At 61.8% G+C, this 24,300-nt stretch overlaps 3 protein-coding genes across 4 annotated transcripts; all 3 read right to left on the bottom strand.

The window, feature by feature from the left end:
• Positions 1 to 503: 503 nt before the first annotated feature.
• On the bottom strand, positions 504 to 2,825 carry FFAR2 (free fatty acid receptor 2). Its single transcript, XM_029065294.2, has 2 exons — positions 2,368 to 2,825; positions 504 to 1,756 (listed from the first exon to the last, which is right to left on the bottom strand). Exon 2 carries the CDS (start codon positions 1,753 to 1,755, stop codon positions 520 to 522), a length of 1,236 nt encoding a protein of 411 aa, XP_028921127.1. The 5' UTR covers position 1,756; positions 2,368 to 2,825; the 3' UTR covers positions 504 to 519.
• A 1,958-nt stretch (positions 2,826 to 4,783) lies between these two features.
• Positions 4,784 to 5,737, bottom strand: LOC107547526 (free fatty acid receptor 3-like). Its single transcript, XM_029064922.1, has one exon. It carries the CDS (start codon positions 5,735 to 5,737, stop codon positions 4,784 to 4,786), a length of 954 nt encoding a protein of 317 aa, XP_028920755.1.
• Positions 5,738 to 8,393: 2,656 nt separating this feature from the next.
• Positions 8,394 to 24,273, bottom strand: CD22 (CD22 molecule). 2 transcript variants are annotated; one of them, XM_029065208.2, is made up of 14 exons: positions 24,091 to 24,273; positions 15,706 to 16,114; positions 14,995 to 15,381; positions 14,449 to 14,754; positions 13,562 to 13,828; positions 12,999 to 13,262; positions 12,636 to 12,899; positions 12,146 to 12,409; positions 11,543 to 11,806; positions 10,948 to 11,044; positions 10,757 to 10,838; positions 10,542 to 10,666; positions 10,340 to 10,439; positions 8,394 to 10,250 (listed from the first exon to the last, which is right to left on the bottom strand). In XM_029065208.2, exons 2-14 carry the CDS (start codon positions 15,737 to 15,739, stop codon positions 10,110 to 10,112), a joined length of 2,595 nt encoding a protein of 864 aa, XP_028921041.1. In that variant the 5' UTR covers positions 15,740 to 16,114; positions 24,091 to 24,273; the 3' UTR covers positions 8,394 to 10,109. The 2 variants fall into 2 exon arrangements, with proteins under 2 accessions (XP_028921041.1, XP_028921042.1); XM_029065209.1 differs by lacking the exon at positions 24,091 to 24,273 and having other exon boundaries at positions 15,706 to 16,601.
• Positions 24,274 to 24,300: the final 27 nt, after the last annotated feature.

Below are 24,300 nucleotides of genomic sequence, written 5' to 3'. Positions count from 1 at the left end.
TCCCTCCTGCTTCCTGCCCCCGAGCCCACTTCTTCCCCTTCACTTCCCCCACCATTCCCCCTCCGAGCTCTGCTCCTTCCTTCCCCCTACCTGCGCCCACTGAACCCTCCACGCTCCCTCCCGCAATGTCCCTGGTTGTCTGTCCCTCCCCCCTCCACCCCCCCGACCGTCTGCCCGGGGCTGGAGAGCCCCCCGGAGCGCCCCTCGGGCCCCGCCGTTCGCGGAGCCAACGGCCTCTCCTCGTCCCGCGCCCAGGCTCCAGAGGAGGGCCTGGGAAACTGCAAGAAAGGGGGCACGAGGGTTCTTCCCGCTGGCCCGCGTGGGCCTCGGGACGTTTATTGGAAGCCTCCCTGCCCCACCCGTGTCCACCCTCCGCGGTGCCCAACCCTCGAGGGCCGGCGCCTCCTCCGTCCCGCGCCGGCGGGGCGGCGGCTGCCGGTGACTCCCGTCTTCCCCCCGTCCGCCCCCCGTCGGCCCCCCGTCGGCCCCCCGTCGGCCCCCCGTCCTCCCCCGACGGGCTCAGGTGGTCGAGGTGTCCTCGGACGGGCCCAGCGACACCGCGGGCGGCTGCGGCGGCTGGGGCATGGCCCGGCCCAGCAGGGAGGCCCCCCGGCGGCGCAGAGCGCGCAGTCCGTCCCCAAAGGCCCGGCGCACGACCGCCGAGGAGAAGTAGAAGAGCAGCGGGTCGAAGCTGGCGTTGAGGGTGCTGAGCAGCAGCGCGTAGACCCGCCAGGTCGGGCTGCGGCCGGTGTGGAAGCCCACCACGTGCGACACGTTGTACGGGCCGAAGCAGACGAGGAAATTGAAGAGGGTGACGACGGCCAGGCCCACGGCGCGCCAGCGGCGCGGAGCCCCGACCTGCGTCTGCGCCAGCATCAGCTGCACGAAGCGCCAGTAGCAGAAGACGGTGACGACCAGCGGCAGGCAGAACAGGACGAGGAACAGCTCCAGCCGCACGCGCAGCACCACCTTCAGCTGCTGCTCCGTGAAGTTCTCGTAGCAGAAGATGCTCTGGGGGCAAGTGCCGGTCAACTGAGCGCAGTCGTCCAGTTTGGAGGCGACCTCGACCACGATGGACTCCGAGCAGGTGTCTCTGAGCTCCTGGGCTAAGGCCTTCAGCCGGGCGGCCACGGTCACGCTGGCGTTGAAGGAACAATTGGCGGCGATGGTCAGGTTGCTGGTGAAGGTGTTCACGTCAGAGCAGAAGGTGGGCTTGTTCGAGCTTGCGGAGCAGGACGTGGCGGCCAGACCATTTTGGAGGACTGTGGGGCAGACCTCCTTCTCGAACTTGCAGCCGTCCTCGGGCAGGTACTGGACGATGACCACGAGGGTGCAGTGGCCGAAGGACAGAAGCCAGGCGACGAAGGCGGCGGCCACGCCGTGGGCCGGGCGGCGGGCCATCTTGTAGCGGACGGGGTAGGCCACCCCCAGATAGCGCTCCACGCTGATCCCGGCCAGCAGCCAGGTGCTCATGTAGATGCTGCTGTAGAAGCCGAAGCCGGTGATGGCGCACATGTACTCGGGCAGGATCCAGAGCTGACCGGACGCCTCCTCCACCATCTTGAAGGGCAGCAGCAGCAGCAGCAGCAGGTCGGCCAGCGTCAGGCTGAGCAGCAGGATGTGCACGGGCGCCGGGCGCGGCTGCCGGACGCGGCCCACGAACGCCTTCAGGGCCAGCAGGTTGGCCGGCAGGCCGACCACGAAGGTCAGCACGTAGATGGACAGGACCAGGGCGTTGGAGACCGAGAGGCTCATCCTGCAGGGGGTGAAGGGGCGGGGGCCGGGCTCAGGGCCCGCGGTGCCCAACGCCCCCGCCCCCGCCCGCTCCCCGTCTCTCTCCCTCCCTTCCCACCGCAGCCACAAATCAGGCCCGCGGTCTCCCCTCCCCTCCGCCCCCCGCGCCGCTCCCGGCCGCCCCACTCCGGACCTAGGCCCCCAAGGCCCCCAGCACCTGTCGTCGCCCTCCCGCAGGGTAATTATTGACTAGCCGAGGGCGGGAAAGCCACCTCCGCGGCCGCCGCCGCCGCCTTTGGCCATTTACATCTGCAACTGGGAGCTGGCCCCGGCCCCGGCCCCGGCCCCGCTCCCCGCCCCGGCCCTCCTCCAGGCCCCCGCCCCGCCCCGGCCCTGGCCGTGCTCCCGCCCCCGCCATCCCGGCCCCTGCCATCCCCTCCCGCCTTCCTCCCCTCGGGGGCCAGGAAGGGCGGTCAGCTGCCTTCCCCCCCCCCCCTTTCCCCTCCCCCCTCTCCACCCGAAGGGAGGGAAGGCCAAGGATCCGAGGGAACAGGCATCAGGATGGTGTGGAGCTGAGATGCTCCAGGCGCCCCCTCCCCTCTCCCCTCTCCCCTCTTCTCTGGCTTGTCTCACCCTGGTTGCCTGCGTCCCGCCGGGTGCGGCCCGAGTTTGCAGCCCCTAAATCCGTTAGGTCGAAGAGCGAACAGGGGAACGCGCGCCTGCCGGTGGCCCAGCTCCCTCCTGGCCGGCCTCGTCTGGCCCTTCAGGCCCCCGAGACGGCCCGCCTGGACGCCCGCGGACTGGTTTCAGCCCCCCGTCCGGGGCTTGTTCTTGCAGGGGCCGGGGCAGGTCAGGGGGGCCGGGCCGGGGGCTGAGTTATGGGTTTGCGGCTGGCAGAGGCGGCTGGGCCGCCTGCGGCTTTATACCGGGGCCGCCGGTCACGTGCTCCGAGAGGGGCTGATCCCCAACCGGGCTCGGGGGCCCCAACTCTGGCCCCGGCCCCCCCAGTCCCGGCTCAGGGCTACCTGCGAGTGTCCGCGCTGGGCCGCTGACCACTTCCCCGGCCGGCCTGCGGGAACCCACGGGGCCGTAGAGCCCCGCCCACCCGTCGGGGAAAAGGAGAAGGGCCGGCGACCAGAGGAAAGACGTGGTTGCGTCAGGTGGGGCTGGCCCACTGGGCAGAGCCCACCGCCAGACAGGCGTCCTAGGGGGGACGAAGCGGACCAGGAAATTGAGCATCGTGGCCGCCGCTAGCCCCGTGACCCGCCTGAGCGTCTCCCGGCGGCGGCAGGGCCCCCGGCTCCGGGGCCAGACCAGTCGGGCGTAGCGGTAGTCGCTCGGGGCCAGGGGCAGGCCGAACGGCTTCGCGGCCGTCTCCAGCCGCATGGCCGGCCAGCAGGGCGGCCAGCTGCTCCAGGCCAAAGTGCGTGTAGCGGGGCCCTTTGGCTCCCGAGAAGGCGCCGGCTGCGGTCTCGGTGGCGCAGACTACGCCGCAATGGGCGCCGGCCGGCAGCCAGCACAGCGCGCTGACCGCCACGGCCTGGCCGGACCTCAGGCGGGTGCCGTACCACACGGGGTGGGCGGCCCCCAGCCGCCGCTCCATGCCCTCCGCCGACAGGAACAGGGTGGACAGGTAGATGATGGTGAAGAACGGGAAGATGGGGAGAGAGCACAGGAAGGGGGGCAGAAGCCAGAGTAGGCCGCTGGCGGCCTCCACCGTGCGGAAGGGCAGGAAGAGCAGCAGCAGCAGCACCAGCAGAGCGGACATGGCCGGGCTGAGCCGCAGCGGGTGGTCAAGCGCTGCCGCAGCCCGGGGCCGGACAGTTTCGGGGGAGGAGGCCAGGAGAAACCAGGTGAGAGTCTTCTGCAGCCCAGCCCCCCAGGGCCCGCCCTCGCCGCATCCCGGCTGCTGCTCCCCAGCCCTCGTGGCCGCACTCGTGAGCTTGGGATGACCTGACCTCAAGGGGGAAATATGCAAATAGGAATCAAATCGGGAAGCCGGAACCAGACTCCCCCGTCCTGTCCCCAACCTCGAGCCCCGCCCGTCCCAAGCCGGGAGCCGCGCGCGGCAAGAGGTCGGGCCAAGCTGGGGAGGCAGACTGGGAGGGCCAGATGGAGGAGGTGGCAGAGGACGGGAGTGGGCGCGGGGACCCAGTTGTAGGCGTAGGCCTAGGCCACCGGGCAAAACCAAGGAAGCTGGCGAGGTCCCGGGGGTGGGGGCCAGAACGGCGGCTCGCAGCGGCGAGGCTCCGGGGATCCGCTCTCGGTAGCATCCAGTGCCCCCGGCCCGCCCCGGAGCGCTGGACCTCTCCGGCCTCAGGTCTCGCCGGCAGGAACAATGGCAGGGTGGGGAGAGGGGCGGTTGGCTTCCCGCCTCCCGCCCCTACCCCGACCCTCATGCTATCACCGGGGAGCCGGGTCTGCCGGGCCCCCGGGGACAACACATGCCCACGGCGACGTCCGTTGTGATTTTCATTGCAAGGTTCACCGATGTTCATGAGGTTCCGATTCCGAAGATCACTGGACGGTTATCGGGACCTTGTCGGAGGGGGCTCAGGGAGGTCTCACCCTGCCTCCGCCCCGACCTGATCCCCTAATTCCCTGACCCAGATCTGACCCCAAGGTCAGATGTTCCCGGCCTGCAGGCTCGGCTCAAAGCTCAGCTCCAGGGGTGGAGGCGGCTCCTGGGATGCGGTGGCTGGAACTTGCCCTCTCCCCCACTTCCTTCCCTCCCCCCAGCCCCCGCCCAGCTCTGACTTCTCCGACGGTCCTTTCCCTGGAGGTGCCGGACGAGACTCTCCGCCCCGCAGGGCTCAGCTTTCGGAAAATTTCCAGGCTTCCCAAACCCGTTGTGGCTCCCCAGCCCTTCCCCAACCCCTTTACGAGCTTCCCTCTCTTTCCCCACCCCCCGCATCCCTCAGCCTCTCCTCGACACCGTCCCCCCCCCCCCCCCCCCAGCCTCCACCCCCACCCCTGGACCTCCCCAGGTCTTCGTGGTCGGGTCCCTGTCCGGTCTGGTTTCCCTCCTCCGCCAAGTGGACGGGGCCTTTCACTGCCGGGGCCCCTCTCCGGTCCCCTCCCCGTGGCTGCTCTCCCCCCGCCGAGGACACCAGCGAGATCGCATCCGCGCCAGCAGGTCCCGGCAGCTGGTCTGGAAGCCCGCTGAGGAGAAATAGAAGACCAGCGGGTCGACGCAGGTGTTGAGGGTGCTCAGCTGGAAGGCGTAGTTGCGCCAGGTGGGGCTGGCCCACTGCACGTAGCCCACCACGTGGGAGGCGTTGTAGGGGCCGAAGCAGACCAGGAAGTTGAGCATCGTGGCCACCACCAGCCCCGTGACCCGCTTGCGCGTCCGCCGGCGGCAGGGCCCCCGGCTCAGGATCCAGACCAGCCGGGCGTAGCAGAAGCCGCTGATGGCCAGGGGCAGGCCAAACAGCACCACGGCCATCTCCAGCCGCACGGGCAGCAGGACGGTCAGCTGCTCCTGGCGGAAGTGCATGTAGCAGGTCTCGTTGGCGCCCGAGAAGGCGCCGGCCGCGAACTCGGTGATGTAGACCACGCTGCAGTGGGAGCCGGCCAGCAGCCAGCACAGCGCGCTGACCGCCACGGCCTGGCCGGATCGCCGGCGGGTGCGGTACCACACGGGGTGGGCGGCCCCCAGCAGGCGCTCCACGCTGACCGCCGACAGGAACAGGGTGGACAGGTAGATGGTGGTGAAGAACAGGAAGAAGGAGAGCGGGCACAGAAAGGGGGGCAGAGGCCAGCGCAGGCCGCTGGCGGCCTCCACCATGCGGAAGGGCAGGAAGAGCAGCAGCAGCAGGTCGGACAGGGTCAGGTTGAGGAGCAGGATGTCCACGGCCGCCGGGCGCTGCCGCAGCCTGGCCACGAAGATAACCAGCGCGGTCAGGTTGAGGGGGAGCCCGACCAGGAAGGTGAACAGGTAGATGCAGAAGAGCAACCAGTGGCTATCCTCGGGGTCGCTCGGGCCGGCCCGGGCAGCGTCCATGGCGGCAGGAGGGGGCGTGCACCGCCCCCACTCTGGCTCCGGCCTCGGCCCCGGCTCCGACTCCGGCCCCGGCCTCTGCCCCTGACGTCCCGCCGCGGGACCGCTCCTCGGGTCTGCCGGAGCCCCCGCCGCCAGCCGGACCTCGACAGCCTGCCCGCCGGCTCGGCTGGGCCCAGCCTACTGTTCGGCGAGGTTCGAGCGTTCCCTCTCTCCTGGCGTCACGGAGCCCAGAATGGCTCTAGCCACAACTGGCCGGTATGCAAACAGGAATCAAATTCCTGCCCCTGGCCACCCCCACTAGCTCAGGGTGACCCGTCCCGCTCGCCCCGCGGCTCCCCCTCCTTCCCGGCTCCCTCTCCACCCCACCCCAGCCTTCCCCCCACCCTCGGCCTTCCCCCCACCCCCGGCCTTCCCCCTCTCCCCCGGCCTTCTCCCCACCCCCAGCCTTGCCCTGTGGCCTGGGGCGGGAGAGGACGGGGACGGAAAGCTCTGGGCCGCCCGAGCCCCTAGGCCACCCGCGCTGGGCAGCGCCACCTGGTGGCCACGTGGCCGGTGACTTGCTCGGGGCGGGGGCCGGGGCCAGGGCCAGCGACCCCCGCCCCCCCGGGAGCCACCGGTTCTCGGAGCGGCCCCCACCCCCACCCCCATCCCCGCTCTTATCGTCTTTACGCACCGATTGCACCCCGACCCTCTGCCGAGCGCCGACCTGCACTCGGGGGATGAGGCAGGACAACCCCATCGGCAAAGCTCTGGCCCACGAAGAGTTCACAATCCGATACTAATAATGGGGGTGGTATTCGTTAAGACCTTCCTTACTATGGTGCCGAGCAATGGACTAAACGCTAAGTACAAGATAATCAGGTCAGACACACGGGGAGGGCAGGGATCTTCTCCCCCTTTTACAGAGGAGGAAGCTGAGGCCCAATGAGCTTCGGTGACTCGCCCAAGGTCTTAGAGCGGAGCCGGGACTCGAATCCCGTTTTCCTGACAAGCAGCCCCAGCCTCTTGGGGCACCTTCTCCTTCTGGGCCAGAGCCGGAGCGGAAGCTCGGTTTGCCCCTCGATCTTCACCCCGAGGCTGCCCTCTGGACGGGGTAGGTTGCAGGGCGCGAGGCGGGGGATGATGACCACGACCACGACGACCACGGCCACCACCACGACGGGAGGGGCCGAGCCGTCCCGGCTCCTCTAGCCGCTATCGTCTCTCGCCTATGGGGACCGGGATTCGAACCGTGTCTCCTGCAAACAGGGCTGGGTCCCGCGCTCAGCCGGTCTGGCGGACAGAACCGGGTCGAGGGGCAGAGGGAAAACTGTTTGCATAGGCCAAGCCCAGGCCGTTGCCTGGTTGCAGTGGGGCTTTGGGAACAGGCGTCTGCAGGACGGCAGGGTCCTGGGAACGCGGCGACATCGCTGGGGCCCAGCCAGGAGTTGTTCGGGGCCTGGATCGGAGCTGGACACAGGGGAGTGCTTCAGTGGCTCAGGGGCCCGGCCGCGATGCTCTTCCCTGAAGGGGGTGTGCCAGTGGGAGCCGGGGAGAGGGGAACGCATCGTAGGTGGGAGGCAGAGTCCGGCTGCCCAGCGCAGCCCGGGAGATCAGGGGCCCTATCTGGAGGCAGCTCAGACCCGGGGCACCCTCGAAGCGGTCGAGGACGCGTTGGACGACCTCACGGAGTTTGGAGTTGTCCGGCTCCGATTGCGGGCGCCGGGTTTACAGAATAACTGAACTCACACTTGCCTCAGTTAACTGCACTGCTCTTTATTTATTTTTTCCTCTCTCTCTCCCCACCCACCCCCACCCCACCCCGAAGGGGAAAACCTGGGGGCAGATGCTGCCTGCTGGGCCGCCCAACCGAATGGCCCCCACCCTGCCGAAGGAGGGGCAGAACATGCGTTCGTCTAAGCTCACCCATTGCCCGGTTGGGGGAGAGTGGCTGAGGGGGGGCCAATTTTTTATATTGAGTGTGGGGGCGGGGCACGCAGTGTGGCGCCCCGCGCCGAGGGGGCTCCTGGCCCTACCAGCTGCCCCTAACCGGCGCTCAGGAAATGCTGTTGAAGAGGAGGCCAGGTGGGTTGGAATCCCTTTCAAAAGGGACGGGGGCAGGAGGAGCGGGGGAGACGTATCTCTGGTGAGAAAGCTTGCGCTCTCGTTGGAAAACGTGCCCCAAACAGTGTGGAGGGCAGGGGCCTTTGCCGTGACCACGTTGCCGCCCGGCTGAGGCAGACAGAGTTAGGTTTATCTTGGAGGAAGCAGAGGGCGGTAATGGAAAGGGTAGGGCTGATATGAATGTGGGGACCCACCCCCCCTCCCACACACACAACTGCCTCCCGGCCACTCAGCCTAAAGCCATCTACTGGATTGCTTGGGTCCGGCGGAAAGGAACGATGCAGGGAGAAGGAGGACCTCCGGAGGCGAGTTGGGGGGAAGGGGGTGAGGGGGGAAGGGAAGTCGGGGGGAAAGGCGGGGAGGCGCGAAGGCCGAGGGAGGGGCAGTGTTTGTTAAACACTTACTCTATGCCAGGCAATGTATTAAACGCTGGGGTGGACACAAGTAAATAGGGTTGGACACAGTCCCTGAGCCACATGAGGCTCACCATCTCAATCCCCATTTTACAAATGAGGTAACTGAGGCACAGAGAAATCAAGTGACTTGCCTAAGGTCACACAGTGGCAGAGTCGGGATTAGAACCCGTGACCTTCCGACTCCCAGGCCTGTGCTCTATCCACTCCCCCAGGCTGCTGCTTTTGACTGACCGGGACCCCTGAGGGGGACCCGGGCACTGCGGCCCAGGGAGTCCTTGGCACCTTGGCAAAGCTGTGATCCGAAAGTCTGTCTAGGGCCCGGCCGGCCTCAGAGGAGTGTCGCCTACCGGCGTTCGGCAGTGAAGTTTCTGCGCGGGGAACCCGGACCTCAGATGGCGGGAGAGCGGGGAAGCGGAGGGCGGATCAAACTCGGGTTTTCGGGAGGCCTGTGGCCAGCCCCCAGGGCTCGCAGGAAAGGGGGGGCCGGACCTCGGTCGGAATGGCCTGGCGGGGCCTGGAGAGGAAGCGGGGCGGGCGGGGCCTGGCCTCTCGCTGGCCGCGAAGGCCGCAATCCTCGCTTGCAGGGGCTGCCGGGCCGGATCGATTCCGGACCCTTGCTTCACCTCGGCGGCTGAGGCTGCTCGAGGAGGGAAGGAGCAGGGAAAAGAGCCGGGACTTGCAGACCCGGGTGGCGCGTGGGGAAGGATTAGGCGTGGTCGCGCTTTGAGCGCACACAGCTCGGCTTCCACCGCTGGATAGCGGGCCGGCCGGCCTCTTCCTGCGGGGTCGGGGTTGGGGGACGGTGGGCCGGAGGAGGCGTCCAGACACCCACCCCACCGTGAAGACCCTGGGGCAGGCAGCTCCCGCTGACAGCCGCGGTGCGGGAATCGGGGGCCGGGGTGAGGGCGGGGAATTTGCAGATCCAGTGGCCCCTAACACCCGCCTTTCGGTTGGCGCCCGTGGGACAGAGGCCCCTGGAAAAGACCCCAGTTTCTGTCCAGACAAGCGGCTCTCGCCCCACTCCTCGCCGTCTACGCTCATCCCCTCGAAGTCCTCCCCAAACCTCGATCTCACGGGCTTCGGCTCTCCCGGAGGACCCAGCTCCCCGAGCACTGGGAGCGGGGGATGGGCGATGGGTGTGGGGGTTGTCCCCCAGACCCCGCTGTCCTGCACTGATACACAAGGCCCAGGGTGGTTTACTGCTCTCCAGGTTGGGGTGAGGTGGGGGGCGGCGGCAGCAGCAGCAGCACGGGGCTGGGGTGATGACCCAGTGTGGAAAAGAAGCGAGCCCTCTTGACCTGCCCCCACAGGGAGCTGGGCAGCCGGGGCCAGCAGCAGGGAACCAGAAGGGATCGGACACGTTCAGGGACGACAATATGAGTCGAGTCACTGGGGGAAGGGTCCGGGGTGGGGGATCACTTGTGCTGGGTCACTGCAGGGAGTCAAGGATGGAGCGAGGAGAGTCCGGAGTGTGAAACAACCTGTGCCGGGTCACTGGGGGGATCAGGGCTGTTGGATAGCCCTTGGTGGATCCTTTAGGGAGAGCCCGGTGGTGTTGGCCGGCTTGCGCTGGGTCACTGAGGAAAAATTAGAGATGGAGCAGAGAGAGGCCCGCTGTGGGATGACCTGTGCTGGGTCACTGTGGAGTCAGTTTGGAGCGAGGAGAGGCCAGGCTGTGGAATGACCTGGGTCACTGCGGGGAGTCAGCGGAGGATGGAGGAGAGTCACAGGTTTTGGATGACCAGTGCTGGGTCACTGGGGGGAGTCAGGAATGGACGGGGGAGAGTCAGGGGTTTGTGATAACCTGTGCTGGGGCGGAGCGGGGCTAAACTGGACGTTGTCTCCACGAGCGGTTAGTGGCGCAGGGCAGCATACTCCACATGATCTTGGGCTGGGGGCCGCGGGCCGCCCCGAAACTGCAGCAGCTCTGAGTAGTGTAAACCCTCGTCGGGCGGCGGCGGTGCGGAGGGCCCAGTTACGTTCTCGTAATCGTCCTAGGGATGGGAAGAGGGGAAGGACACAGAAAGAGTCCCTGGCCCGAGGCCCTGGTCATCACCCCAGGCCTCCCGCGCCCCTCACTTACCACTGGGCGCCGGGCTCCAGGGGGAATCTGTAGAACAGAGTAGGTGACGCAATCGCCTGGGAGCTGCAGGCGGATGGCGGCGGCCGCGTCCTCCACGGTCCTGGGAGAGAAGCAAGATGAGGAAAGGCCCAGGAAACCCGCAGCCCCTCCCCCAACACCTCCCCCTCCTCCCTCCACCCCCCGCCATCCGCCGTCCTCGTACCCAAGTGGCTGCCCCGCGGAGCTCCCGGTGGGGAAGCGCAGGGTCGCATAGCTGATGGTGTCCTCCAGTCCGGGGTTGGAACAACCCAACGAACGTGGGGCTTCTGGGCGGCGCGGGCCCCGGCTCTGAAATATGACTCCAGCGGTCCATCCCGCCCCCACCCTGTCCCCACCCGTCTCCGGGACCCCAGCATCCCGGCCGCCAGCCCTGCTCACCTTATTCCCTACGAAGAAAGACGCGTGGCCTCGGGGGGGTCCCTGAGCCTGCACCTCTCCCCAGGAGGACCGCTTCACCCATCTAGAGAGAGAGGAGAGAGAGAATGAGGAGGGGAGAGGGTTGGGCCGGGGGAGGGGAGGGTAGAAGAGGGGATCTTGGAGGTGGAGCCGGCGCTCGACGCTCGCCTCACCGCTGCACTAGCCGAACACCCAGCACGCTCAGCACGAAGACAGCCAGGCTGGCACAGATTCCCATTGCCGCTCTCTTGGCGATGGTCTGGGGACTATCTAGAAAACGGGGGGATGGGGGTCGAGGTCACTGGGGCTGCAAGGTCTTCTTGGTCCTGTGATGTGGCACCCGCACCCAGACGCCCCCTTTTACCCTTTAGCTTGTCCTGCCCTCTCTGACTACCACGCACAGCTTCACACAACTGGAAGTGGGGCCGGCTGTGGGCGACCGAGGCCCCCATCCTCAGCACCGTGCGGTAGTAATGAAAATAGTAATAATGTTGGTACTTGTTAAGCGCTTACTATGTGTCAAGCACTGTTCTAAGCGCTGGGGTAGATGCAAGTTTATCAGGTTGAACACAGTCCCTATCCCACATGGGGCTCACACTCTTAATCCCCATTTTACAGAAGAGGTAACCGAGACTCAGAGAAGTGAAGTGATTCGCCCAAGGTCATACAGCAGACATGGGGCGGAGCCGCGATTAGAACCCAGGACCTTCTGCCTCCCAGTCTCGGGGGTGGGGGTGAGCGCCGGGAGAGCGGGCTGGGGACACTCACAATACACGGTGAGGGTGCTGGGGGGCGACTGCCCCGTGCCCAGCCCGTTGGTTCCCTGGCACCAGTAGGCCCCGGAGTGGCCGGCCCTGGCGGCCGCCAACGTCAGCTTCCGACCTGAGTAGGGCAGCTCCTGGCCCCGCTCATCGAACCAGCTGTAGCGGAACACGCCGGGGTTGGCGTCCGCCTCACACGTCAGAGCCACCGCCGTCCGCTCGATGACCGTGTCGTCCGGGGAGATGGACACGCGGAGCCGTCGTGGGGGATCTGGGAACGCAGCGGGGGTTCAGAGAGCCGGGCAAACGGACAGGCCGCCCCCTTCACGGCCCCGCCCTCACCCCCCCGGCCCCTGACCAAGCACGGCCCCGCCCTGACCCCCCGGTCCTGGCCCCGCCTCCCGACCCCTGACCGAGCGCGGCCCCGCCGTGACCCCCCTGGTCCAGGCCCCGCCTCCCGACCCCTGACCGAGCACGGCCCCGCCCTGACCCCCTGGTCCTGGCCCCGCCCCCCGGCCCCTGACCGAGCACTGGCCCTCCGTGACCCTCCGGGCCTTGGTCCTGGCCCCGCCCCCCGGCCCCTGACCAAGCACGGCCCCGCCCCGCTCACAATGCACCACCAGATGCAACTCCTGGGAGCGGCTGGAGCCGGCGGTGTTGGTCACCGAGCAGGTGTAGCGGCCGGCCTCCTCGGGCTCTATGGCGGCGAAGTCCAGGTTTTCCCCGGCAGCCAGGGCCCGCTCGCCGCGGCTCCAACCGTAGGACACCTCCGAGGGCCGGCTGGACGAAAACTCGCATCGCAGACGGACGCGGTCCCCGGCCCGCACATGGGGCTGCGGGGGGTCGAGCACCACTCTGACGTTTTGGGGAGCGTCTGGGGGCGGGAACGAAAGGTGAGACGGGCTGGCTGAGACGCCCGAGCGCGCAGACAGCCAGGCTGGGCGCGGGGCAAGAGGGAGGGGGTGCCGGGGCAGGAAGGAGGGGAGGGGTCTTAGTCGGGCCGGGAATCCGAGACCCGGGAGGCCCAGAGCCCGGCCCCGCCGCCGCCGGCGGCCTCCCTCCCGGCCCCGGGGTCCCCCTTCCCGTCCAACCCCACTCACACTGCACATCCAGGTGGAGCGGCTGGGAGGAGGTGGAGCCGCGGGGGTTGCTGACGGTGCAGGTTACCGGCTCCGGGTTCCAGGGGACCCGGAAGATGTACAGGACGCCCTCGGACGAGCTGGTGTGCGGCAGCGAGCCGACGTCCCACGCGTAGCTGGACACGGGCGGATTGCTGCGGTTGTAGGAACAGGCCAGCGTCACCGCGTCTCCCTCGCGGATTGGGTTTGCCTTCTGGGGCCGCACCTCCACCCCGACGGGGGGGTCTGCAGGTAGGAAGGGCACTCAGCCCGAGGAGTCGTCCCCCCCACCCAACTCGCCACGCCCTCGTTCCCTCCCTCCCCCCGGACTCCTGGCGCCCTCACACTGAACGTCCAGCTGGGCCCCCTTCTGCGAACCCCCCCAGCCCAGACTGTTTTGGCCGCTGCAGGTGTATAGGCCGGAGTGGTGCGGTCGGAGATCCTTGAGCGTCAGGGTTCGATTCATCTCTTGAAGCACCGTCTGTCCGTCGTGATACCACTGATACTGGAATACGGCTGGGTTGGCCACGGTCTCGCAGGTCAGCGTCACGGTGGAGCCTTCGGCCACCACCGTCTGCGGAACTTGTACCTGAGCTGGGTCGGGGAGGTCTGGGGAGAGGGAGAGAGACAGCGACAGAGAGAGACACTGAGGCCTAGTGGGAGCCACGGACAAGAGGGGCCGTCAGAGAGCACCGTCCCATGCCCTCCCTCTCCTCCCCTCCGCCCCCCACCTTCCACCCCTCTTCCCGTCTCTCGTCCTTGACTCCTCTAGCCAGGTCCTGCTTTCCACCCCTCTCCCCAACCCCTGCCTTCCACCCCGTCCTCTTTTCATCCTCTCCCCTCCCCCACATCATCTCTCGGCCCTGCACCGCCCCCCCACCTCTCCCTTCCCCTCCCCTGCCACTCACGTGGAATCTGCAGTTGGACCTTCTCCGACTCATTCTCCCCAAGGTTGTTCTGGGCGCGACAGCTGTAAGCACCGTTGTCATCCTTGCCCACGTGGACCAGGGTCAGGGTATCTCCCGTGGACCCCAGAACCTTCCCTTCGTCCCGCAGCCAGGAGAAGTGCCAGGGTGGAGGGTGGCTGCTGCCCACCAAGCACTTCAACGTCACATTGCTGCCCGCGGACAATGTGAGGCCTGGCGTGGCCATCACGCTGAGGTTCCTGGGGCTGTCTGCGTGGGGAAAGGCAGGGATGGAGCTGGCAGTTCAGCGGAGCCGGGGTGGGCGTTCCAGTGGGGAGGACAATATACTGGGGTGGGATGAATCACAGGGAAGGCAGGGGGAGGGACAGGGCGTGCAGATGAAACATGTAGTTTGTCAGGGCGGGGCACAGCCAGGATGGACCCGGAAGGGAGGTTTGGTGGACGGAAGCACGGCTGGGATTGACAGGGAAGGGCAGTTCAGATGAAGCGGGCGGTTTGGTGGGGCAGGGCATGTTTGAGGTGGACCGGATCAGAGGGTGCAATCAAAGCGGATGTTGAGCAGGTCAGGGCCTGGCCGGGATGAACCGGGCAGGGGGGTGCAGGTGAAGCGGACAGTTCAGTGGGTCAGGGCACAGCCAGGATGGACTGGGCAAGGGGGTTCAGATAAAGCAGGCGGTTCAGTGGTCAGGGCCCGGCCGAGGTGGACTGGGCAGGGGGTGCAGTGAAGCAGATGTTTGGCGGGCCAGGGCATGGCCAGGATGTCCCGGACAGGGGGGCGTAGTTGAAGCAGGCCTTTTGTCATGGCCGAGATAGACCAAGCAGGGCAGTTCAGATGAAACGGGCTAGACATATCACCTCCAAACACTCACGTTGTACATTCAGAAACACCTGGGTCTCAGTTAGTCTCTGGTGGTTGTGGTCGTACATCCTGCAGTGTAGACAACGCCTGTGATCTTTCCAGGTCGGGTGCAGTCTGAGTGAGAGGCTGGTTTTCCAGGTGCTGGGATCAGTGGGCGGAGGTGTCCTCGAGACCAGATTGGTCCTTTCCAGGTCGTTAGTGTCCCACTCCAAGTGGACAGGATACGAGGGGCAGGTATAGGGCAGTGAGCATGTGATAGACGCCTCCTGGTTTTCTTGGAGTTCAGGAACTGTGACCTGGGGCTTCGGGGCTGTCGCTGCAGCAGAGAGAGCTGTGATTAGAGAAGGGCTGGGGGGGGGGCTGTAGGGGGGAAGAGTGGGAGATGGGGAAGGGGGCCCCCAGGGCCCAGGAGTGCAGAGGGCAGGAGGTGGGGAGGAACGGTCCCATTCCCTCTGTGTTGTCAGCCAGCCTGGGGGCGGAGGGAGGGAGGGAGGGAGGGAGGGAGGGAGGGAGGGTGAGTGTACTGGGTAGGGTCACCCGTACCGCAGCATCTCACCAGTGATGTTAACTTGTACTTTTTCAAACCATTTGAAGTTGGGCACGCCCACCAGCCTCAGCCCGTACTGGCCACCATCAGCCTCCTGCACATCCTCCAGGATCAGAGAGCAGTTTCCTTGGTCTTGAGAGCCCCATCCGTGGCCCCGAAGGCGTGTGCCTGGGGGTGTCCCCTGGCCCCACCCCCACTTGTACAGCACCAAGCCTTCGAACTCCTTCAGTGTATCATTGAACCGTGGCTTGTGGAGCCAGGTCAGGGAGTTGGTGGTGTGGCCTCGGGGAGCCGTGTAGCTACACGGGATCCACACGCAGGTGCCGCGCCAAGCCCACACCTCCTGTGGGAGGATGAACTTCCACTTGAGTTGATGTACTGTGGCGGCCTGGTGCCCTGTGGGTCGGAAAGGTCAGGCGGGGTCAGCAGGGCAGAATGGCCACCCAGCGGAGACACCCGGATAGACAGTGAGCCCGGAAGAGAAAGAGAGAGTCCACTGTGTGGATTTGCACATGAATGAGTGTGCCCACGTGCGGGGGTGAGTCCCCGGAGTTTCAGATGAAGACGTGGAGAGAGGCAGAGTGGGAGGGACAGAGAGATGGGCATGGAGCTGGGCGGATTGTCCAGGCCTGTCGGGCTGCTCCTTCCCTAAAAGGCTCCAACCTCCCTCTCCATCCCTCCCCTGCTTCTCAATGTCCCAGCCCCCTCCTGGGTCCTTACCGAGGAACAGGAGTATGAGGGCGAGGGGCCTCATGGAGTGGGGGTCGGTGTGGCCCACCGCCGCCGTATGGCCTGGAGCTGCTGTCTGTGAGGCTGCTGATCGCCGTATGGCCTGGAGTTGGGGGTCCCGCCGGCTACTGTACCGCCTGGAGTTAGCAGTCTGCGTGGCTCACTGGCCGCCTTACAGCCTGGAATCGAGGGTCTGCGTAGCCCGCCAGTCACTGTACAACCTGGAGTTGGTGTTCTGCGAGGCCCACTAGCCACTACATGGCCTAGTTTTGGGGCTCTGGGTGGCCTGCAAGCCACTATGTGGCCTGGAATCGGAGTCTGTGAGGCCCACCGGCGCCGTATGGCCTTGAGTCAGGGGTCTGTGTGGTTTCTGTATGGCCTGAAGTCGGGGGTCAGAGAGCTGAGAGGCAGCAAGAGAGTGATCGATCAGTCAGACGTCCAGTCAGCCAGTCAGCCTGGCAGCCGGCCACTCAATGGTATGAATGGAGGTGAAGTGGTTGGGAGAGCGCCACAGCAGCGAGAGCCACAGTCCCTGCCCCCAGGAGCGCCCAGCTCAGCCCAGAAGGGGAGGCGACTGGCCAGAAATGATGTCCGTACAGTGGGAGTGGCTTGGCCCAGCTGGTCCCGCACACTGTCCTACTCCCTATCACATCTGCTTCATTCCTCTCCAGTCAACCTACTCACTGCGATGATCATGATGATGATGGTATTTGTTAAGCACTTACTATGTGCCAACCACTGTTCTAAGCATTGCGATAGATACAACTGTGCCTTGCTTGCATCTCTCTCACTGTCAAGCTCTTGCTCATGCCCTCCCTCCCAAAACTTCCTAGCCCCTCACGTTTAACAGGCCACTGCTCTCCCCATCTTCAAAACCCTCCTGAAATCCCATCTCCTCCAAGAGTCCTTCCCCGACTGAGCTCTCATTTCCTCTTCTCCCACTCCCTTCTGTGTCACCTTCGCACTTGGACTTGCACCCTTTATTCAACTCATATTCAGGCCCGTAGCACATATCCATAATTGATTTGTTTATATTAATGTCAGTCTTCCCCTTTAGGCTGCAAGGTGTTTGTGGGCAGGGCACGTGTCTACCATCTCTGTTATATCGTATTTTCCCAAGCTCTTAGTTCAGTGCTCTGCACACAGTAAGCACTCAGTAAATATGATTAATTGTTTAATTGAGATCATTTCTTTTGGGTACTTGTTACAAGCTTACTGTGTGGCAAGCACTGTACTCATTGCTGGGGTAGAGACAAGATAATCAGGTGATATATCCCATTATATCCTTCAACTTCCATTTCAGTACTCTCAATCAGTTGTATTTACTGACTGCTTAACTGTGTGCAGGGCACTGAACTAAGCATTTGGGAGAGTACAATATCTCAGAGCTGGTAAACACATGCCTCCCCTCAAGGAGTTTATAGTCTAGAGCAGGAGACAGACATTAAAATAAATTATGGATGGACACAAAAGTGTTTCGGGGCTGACGGTGGGGTGAATAAAGGACACAAATCCAAATGCAATGGTGACAGAAAGGAGAATGGAGTTGGGAAAATGAGGGCCTAATCAGGGAAGACCTTTTGGAGATATGCTTTTAATAAGAATTTGAAGGTGGGGAAAGTGATGGTTTGTCAGAAATGAAGGGGGAGGGAGTCCCAGGACACAGGCAGGACATGGGCAAGGAGTCAGTGACTAGGTAGATGAGATTGAGGTACAGTGAGTTAGTAGCTTGGTGTTAGAAGAGTGAAGCATATGGGCTGGGCTGTAGTACCGAAGCAGCATGGCGTAATGGATAGAGCAAGGGCCTAGGAGTCAGAAGGTTATGGGTTCATTTATTCATTCAGTCGTATTTATTGAGTGCTTACTGTGCGCAGAGCACTGTACTAAGTGCTTGAAAAGTACAATTCAGCAACAAAGACAGTTCCTGCTCACAACGTGCTCACAGTCTAGAGGCAGGGAGACAGACATCAAAACAAGGAAATGGGCCTCAGTAGCTAATCCCGGCTCCGCCACTTGTCTGCCATGTGACCTTAGGCAAATCACTTCACTTCTCTGTGCCTCAGTTACCTCATCTGTAAAATGGGGAATAAGACTGTGAGCCCTTTGTGAGACAGGGACTGTGTCCAACCCAGTTTGCTTGCATCCACCCCAGCGCTTAGTTCAGTGTCTGGCACATAGTAAGTGCTTAACAAATACCATAATAATAATAATAGTTAATAATAATAATCGTTATTATTATTATTACTAGATCAGTGAGGTAACGTAGGACGGGGCAGGGTGATGGAGTGCTTGAAAGCCAATGGTAAGGAGTTTCTGTTTGATGTGGAGGTCGATGGGCAACCACTGGAGGTTCTTGAGGAGTGGGGAAACATGGACTGAATGATCTTTTAGAAAAATGATCCAGGCAGTAGAATGAAGTATGGACTAGAGTGGGGAGAGTCAAGAGACAGGGAGGTCAGCAGGGAGGCTGAAGCAAAGTAGGATAACTGCTAGATCAACGTGGTAGCAGTTTGGTTGGGGAGAGAAAGGCGGATTTTAGCGATGTTGTGACAGTAGAACCGACAGGATTTGGTGACAGATTGAATATGTGTGTTGAATGAGAGCGATGAGTCAAGGGTAATGCCAAGGTTATTGCCTTATGAGACTGGGAGGATGGTGATGCTGTCTACAGTGATGGGAAAGTTGGAAAGTTGGGCAGGATGGGGGACAGGGTTTGGATGGGAAGATGAGGAGTTTCTGTTTTGGACATGTTAGGTAGAGGTGTCGAGCAGGATATCTGAATACAGGAAATGCGAGACTGCAGAGAAGGAGTGAGATCAGGTCTGGAGATATAGATTAGGCAATCATCCACATAGGGATGGTAATTGAAGCCATGGGAGCAAAGGATTTCTTCGAGTGAGTGTAGATGGAGAATAGAAGGGGATGCAGAACCAAGTCCTGAGGGACTCCCATGGTTAGAGGGTAGAAAACAGAGAAGAAACCTGTGAAAGAGACTGAGAATGACTGGCCAGAGAGATAGGAGGAGAATCAGGAGAGGACATTGTCTGGGTACTTAAAGGTTCATAGCCCTGGAGCGCTTAGGCACATATCTTAGGTACCCTATTACTTACTCTTATCTGTAATTTATTTTTGTGCCAGTCATCCCTGCTAGATTATAGACCCCTTGGAGGCAGGGATCATCTCTACCAACTCTATTTTACTCTCCCAAGTGCTTGGCCAGTGCTCTGCACAGAGTGGATAATCAATAAATATTATTGATTAATTGACTGAAGAGAGGAGAGGTGTAGGATGGAGTAAGCTGGTAGTGAGCCTAGAAGCTGCTGGGCAGGAGTTTCCCCTTGACACCTGGGGAGAGGGAAAGCCACCGGTGGTTTCGAGGAGTGGGGAGATGTGTGCTGAGGGGCACTTCAGGAAGGTGATCTAAGCAGTGTGTGTGGAGCCTACACCGGGCGGGAGGAAGAGCTGGAGTGGAGAGACCCGTGAGGAGGGCGAAACAGTGCTAGCAGTGGGCTAGGGACCAGGGTTGGGGAGAGGAAGGGGCGGAACCGGGAAATTTTGTGTAAGAAAAACTGACACGATTTAACAGGTGCAGGGAAGTGAGAGCCAAAAGATGGGGAGATGTCACCGATGACCCCAAGACTGAGGCCTTCGGGCCCCGGGAGGATGAAGGTGTCATCTGCCGAGATGGGGTCGGGGGAGTGGAGCAGGCCTAGGGCCCAGTGGGGGAAGACTTCAGTTTGGGCAAGGTGAATTGGAGTTGCCTCCTCGACTCATCTCTCTCATTCAACCCACATATTTGATCGGTCACTATAGCCTTTTGATTCAACCTTCTCAAATCACTAAAATCCACCCTTCCTGTCCATCCAAACTGCTACTACGTCAATCCAAGAACTTATTCCTATCCTGACTTGATTACCACATCAGTCTCCTTGCTCACCTCCCTCCCTGCCTCCTGTCTCTCCTCACTCCAGTCCTTACTTCACTCTGCTTCCCAGATCACTTTCTATAAAAACATTCAGGCCATGTTTCCCCACTCCTCAAGAACCCCCAGTGGTTGCCCATTAATTCCTGCATCAAATAGAAACTCCTTACCATGGACTTTAAAGAATTCAATCCCCTTGCCTCTTCTACCTCACCTACCTACTCTCCTTCTACAACCCAGCTTGCGCACTTCACTCCTTTAATGCCAACCTTCTTACTGTATCTTGATCTCATCTGTCTTGCTGCCAACCTTTCATTCATTCATTCAATAGTATTTATTGAGCGCTTACTATGTGCAGAGCACTGTACTAAGCGCTTGGGATGAACAAGTCGGCAACAGATAGAGACGGTCCCTGCCGTTTGACGGGCTTACAGTCTAATCGGGGGAGACGGACAGACAAGAACGATGGCACTAAACAGCGTCAAGGGGAAGAACATCTCGTAAAAACAATGGCAACTAAATAGAATCAAGGTGATGTACAATTCATTAACAAAATAAATAGGGTAACGAAAATATATACAGTTGAGCGGACAAGTACAGTGCTGTGGGGATGGGAAGGGAGAGGTGGAGGAGCAGAGGGAAAAGGGGAAAATGAGGCTTTAGCTGCGGAGAGGTAAAGGGGGGATGGCAGAGGGAGTAGAGGGGGACGAGGAGCTCAGTCTGGGAATGCCTCTTGGAGGAGGTGATTTTTAAGTAGGGTTTTGAAGAGGGAAAGAGAATCGGTTTGGCGGAGGTGAGGAGGGAGGGCGTTCCAGGACCGCGGGAGGACGTGACCCAGGGGTCGACGGCGGGATAGGCGAGACCGAGGGACGGTGAGGAGGTGGGCGGCGGAGGAGCGGAGCATGCGGGGTGGGCGGTAGAAAGAGAGAAGGGAGGAGAGGTAGGAAGGGGCAAGGTGATGGAGAGCCTCGAAGCCTAGAGTGAGGAGTTTTTGTTTGGAGCGGAGGTCGATAGGCAACCACTGGAGTTGTTTAAGAAGGGGAGTGACATGCCCAGATCGTTTCTGCAGGAAGATGAGCCGGGCAGCGGAGTGAAGAATAGACCGGAGTGGGGCGAGAGAGGAGGAAGGGAGGTCAGAGAGAAGGCTGACACAGTAGTCTAGCCGGGATATAACGAGAGCCCGTAATAGTAAGGTAGCCGTTTGGGTGGATCTTGGCGATATTGTAGAGGTGAAACCGGCAGGTCTTGGTAACGGATAGGATGTGTGGGGTGAACGAGAGGGACGAGTCAAGGATGACACCGAGATTGCGGGCCTGCGGGACGGGAAGGATGGTCGTGCCATCCACGGTAATAGAGAAGTCTGGGAGAGGACCGGGTTTGGGAGGGAAGATGAGGAGCTCAGTCTCGCTCATGTTGAGTTTTAGGTGGCGGGCCGACATCCAGGTGGAGACGTCCCGGAGGCAGGAGGAGATGCGAGCCTGAAGGGAGGGGGAGAGGACAGGGGCGGAGATGTAGATCTGCGTGTCATCTGCGTAGAGATGGTAGTCAAAGCCGTGAGAGCGGATGAGTTCACCGAGGGAGTGAGTGTAAATGGAGAACAGAAGAGGGCCAAGAACTGACCCTTGAGGAACTCCAACAGTTAAAGGATGGGAGGGGGAGGAGGCTCCGGCGTAGGAGACCGAGAATGATCGGCCAGAGAGGTAAGAGGAGAACCAGGAGAGGACAGAGTCCGTGAAGCCAAGGTGAGATAAGGTATGGAGGAGGAGGGGATGGTCGACAGTGTCAAAGGCAGCAGAGAGGTCAAGGAGGATCAGAATGGAGTAGGAGCCATTGGATTTGGCAAGAAGGAGGTCTTGTCCTGTCTCTAACCTGCAGTGCCCTCCCTCGTCATTCCCAACAGACAATCAAAACTTATTGAAGGCACAACTTCCCTGACTAGGCCCTCCTTTCCTCTTCTCTCGCACCTTTCTGTGTTGCCTTTTTGGACTTGGATTTGCTCTCTTACATCACTCCTCCCTCAGCCCCACAGCACTTACATATCTATAATTCACTTATTTCTATTAATGTTTGCCTTCCCGTCTAGGCTGTAAACTCACTGTGGGCAGGGAATCTGTCTACCAACTCTGTTTTATTGTTCTCTCCCACGTGCATGGTAGTGTTCTGCACACAGTAAATACTCAATAAATACAATTGATTAAGAGGAGCCGGCGATAGAAGCAGAGGGGGAAGAGCCCTCATCTTCTCCTGCAAATTCAGTCCTGACCCCGAACCTGGCCTTCTGCTGGTCCCCCAAAATCAGTCCTCACCCCACCTTGCCCTCAGTCTCTCCCCTGAAGTCAGTCCTTACCCCTACCCTGTCCTCAGCCTCTCCCCCAAATTCAGCCCTCACCTCCCAGTGACCTCTGATCCCACTCCACCTGTTCTAGACTATCTCTCCCCTTCCAGACTCTCTTCCCTGCCACAATGACCAAATCTTTGCTGTCCATGCTGTCCTGCCACCAAAGCACTCGACCCCATCTCCCTGGCATCTGCCCATCCTTCCGTGGTTCTCACCCCACCCCCCAATCCCTGGATCACACTTCAGGTCGCTCCCTCGGCTCCGGCACCCCTGCAGCTGAACACGGCCGCCGGGATCCTGGCGCCGGCCCCACTTCTATCACCACAACCTCTCTCTGTTTTGCTAGAATTTGGCCTTCTCTTCCGCTCACCTGCTCCTCCATCCTGCCCTCGTGGACTCCCTCGTCCGTGACCCTTGCCCGCCGACCATTCTGATCCTTTAATTTCCAATTCCTCTGATGTGTTGTCTACATCCGCTGTCTCCACTGCTTCTCCAGCTCTTGTCTCGACTCACTAGACCCTTCCCTCCTCTAAGACAGCTCCCTGCAACATCACGGAAGACCACCTCATAACCACTTCCAGTGGGCTCCGCTCTGACTCAATCCCTGCTCAGACCCCCTTCAGCCCAGGAGCTCCCTCTTCTGCCGGAACGCCATCAGACTTTGGTTTCCTCCATGCGGTTGCTGCTTGGCTCCCCTCCCACCACTCAAACCATTCTTCCTCATTTGTTTCTTTTGCCGGCTCCTTTAATGTCTCTCCCCGCTAACTGAGGGGGTCCCGCAGGGCTCTGTCCTTAGTCTCCTACTCCTTGCAGTTGACTCCCATGCTCTCAGGAAGTTCACCTCCCACAGCTTCGGCTACCATGTCTGTGAGATGACTTACCTCTCTAGCCTTGACTTCTCAACCTAACCTAAAATCCTTCATTTCCTTTAGCTTTCAGGACTTGTCCATCAAGCTGTTACCGCGTCCCTGCCATGTGCAGAGCCCTGTCTAGATGCTTGGGAGAGTACAATTAAGTTGGAAGACAGTCACACTCACACTATCCTTGAGAAGTTTACAGTCAAGCGGAGGAAACAGACTTAGAAATGGGGAACTGGACATGTGTATCAGGTTGGTGGTTCAGTAGTTGGATCTGTGAGTCAGTGTACATCAACGTGTACCAAATGCCAGGGCAGTCGTGACTGTGCTACTGTGGAGTCGGCATCCAAAGCACTAAGGAAGTATTGGTCAGATGTGACCTGAGCGTACCTGGGAACAGTCGACATCTGTGGGCCTCACTGGTTGGACCGGAAGTAAGTTCCTGGGGGGCAGGCGCTGGGTCTCCTCCTCCAGCGAACACCCTCCCCAAACGCTCAACACTGTGCTCTGCCCGCAGTAGACGTTCAGTAAATACCACCCTTGCCCTGCTGCGGTCAATTGTTAACCGACTAAGTTTCGCTGTGGGGTAGTTTTAGCTGGGGTCCTGCCATGATGATTAGCAACCACTTCCCTTTCTAGGTCCTGCAACACCCCCCCCCCCCCCCCACACACACCTACGCACCCATGCTCGAAGACTGGAACTGATTTGCCTAGCTGCACCGGGGCAGCCCCGGGGGACAGGGACAGACATAGATGAGAAAACCTGCCAAGTGTGTCTCCTGACTCCCACCCGCACCACCCTCGCTTCTCCCCACACCAACTCATCAGTGGAGGTGAGGGGGGCAATTCGGGAGGACTTGGTGTGCGGTGGGCTCGAGAGATATGATGGGCACTGAGGTGGGGGGGAGCCAGTGGACCTGGGCATCGAGGAGCAAGGGGGACCGTGGACAAAGGGGTTGGACCACAGAATGGGTGATAGACTGTAAGAAGCAGGCAAGCCGGGGGGGGGGGGGCAATGAGCAGGGGCTGTTGATGCTGAGTGTATGGGGAGGAGGGGGCCGGGGCTGGAGCATGGAGGGGGCAGCAGGCAGTGAGCCAGGGGCCTGGGGAATACGGTGGGTAGCAGAGTACCAGGGTTCGGGATCTGGGGAGCAAAAAGAGGGCAGGGGGTTCTGGGGAGTGGACTGAGAGGGCAGCGGGCCGGGCGAGGGAAGTGGGGGGGGGGGTTGGGGGAGGGGGTTCCGGGAAGCGGGTTTTACCTGCAGCTCCGGTCCTGGCCGCGTCTGAAGGGGAAAAGGGTCCTGGACTCGGCAGGGTAGGGAAGGGCGCCAGGGAACTGCTAAAAGGGGCGGGGTTCGGAAACGGGGGGGCGGAGCTGATTCTGGGTGTATGGGTGATTGCGAACCACTCTGGATTACTGGGTCTACCGTGATTGTGTTTGCACATCTCTATGTGGATGCCGCGTGTCG

This window comes from Ornithorhynchus anatinus, chromosome 5 (assembly GCF_004115215.2).
Source record: "Ornithorhynchus anatinus isolate Pmale09 chromosome 5, mOrnAna1.pri.v4, whole genome shotgun sequence".
NCBI lineage: Eukaryota > Metazoa > Chordata > Mammalia > Monotremata > Ornithorhynchidae > Ornithorhynchus > Ornithorhynchus anatinus.
Note: the sequence above shows the minus strand (reverse complement) of the source record. Positions and strands in the feature narration are given on the sequence as shown.

Coding starts and splice junctions, on each gene's coding strand:
- LOC107547526 (XM_029064922.1), bottom strand. CDS start 5,737: ATGGACGCTGCCCGGGCCGGCCCGAGCGACCCCGAGGATAGCCACTGG.
- CD22 (XM_029065208.2), bottom strand. CDS start 15,739: ATGAGGCCCCTCGCCCTCATACTCCTGTTCCTCG. Junction 14,755..14,994: donor AGTACAAGTTAACATCACTG/GTGAGATGCTGC, acceptor TCTCTGCTGCAG/CGACAGCCCCGAAGCCCCAG. Junction 10,251..10,339: donor CTGGAGCCCGGCGCCCAGTG/GTAAGTGAGGGG, acceptor TCCCATCCCTAG/GACGATTACGAGAACGTAAC.
- FFAR2 (XM_029065294.2), bottom strand. CDS start 1,755: ATGAGCCTCTCGGTCTCCAACGCCCTGGTCCTGTCCATCTACGTGCTG.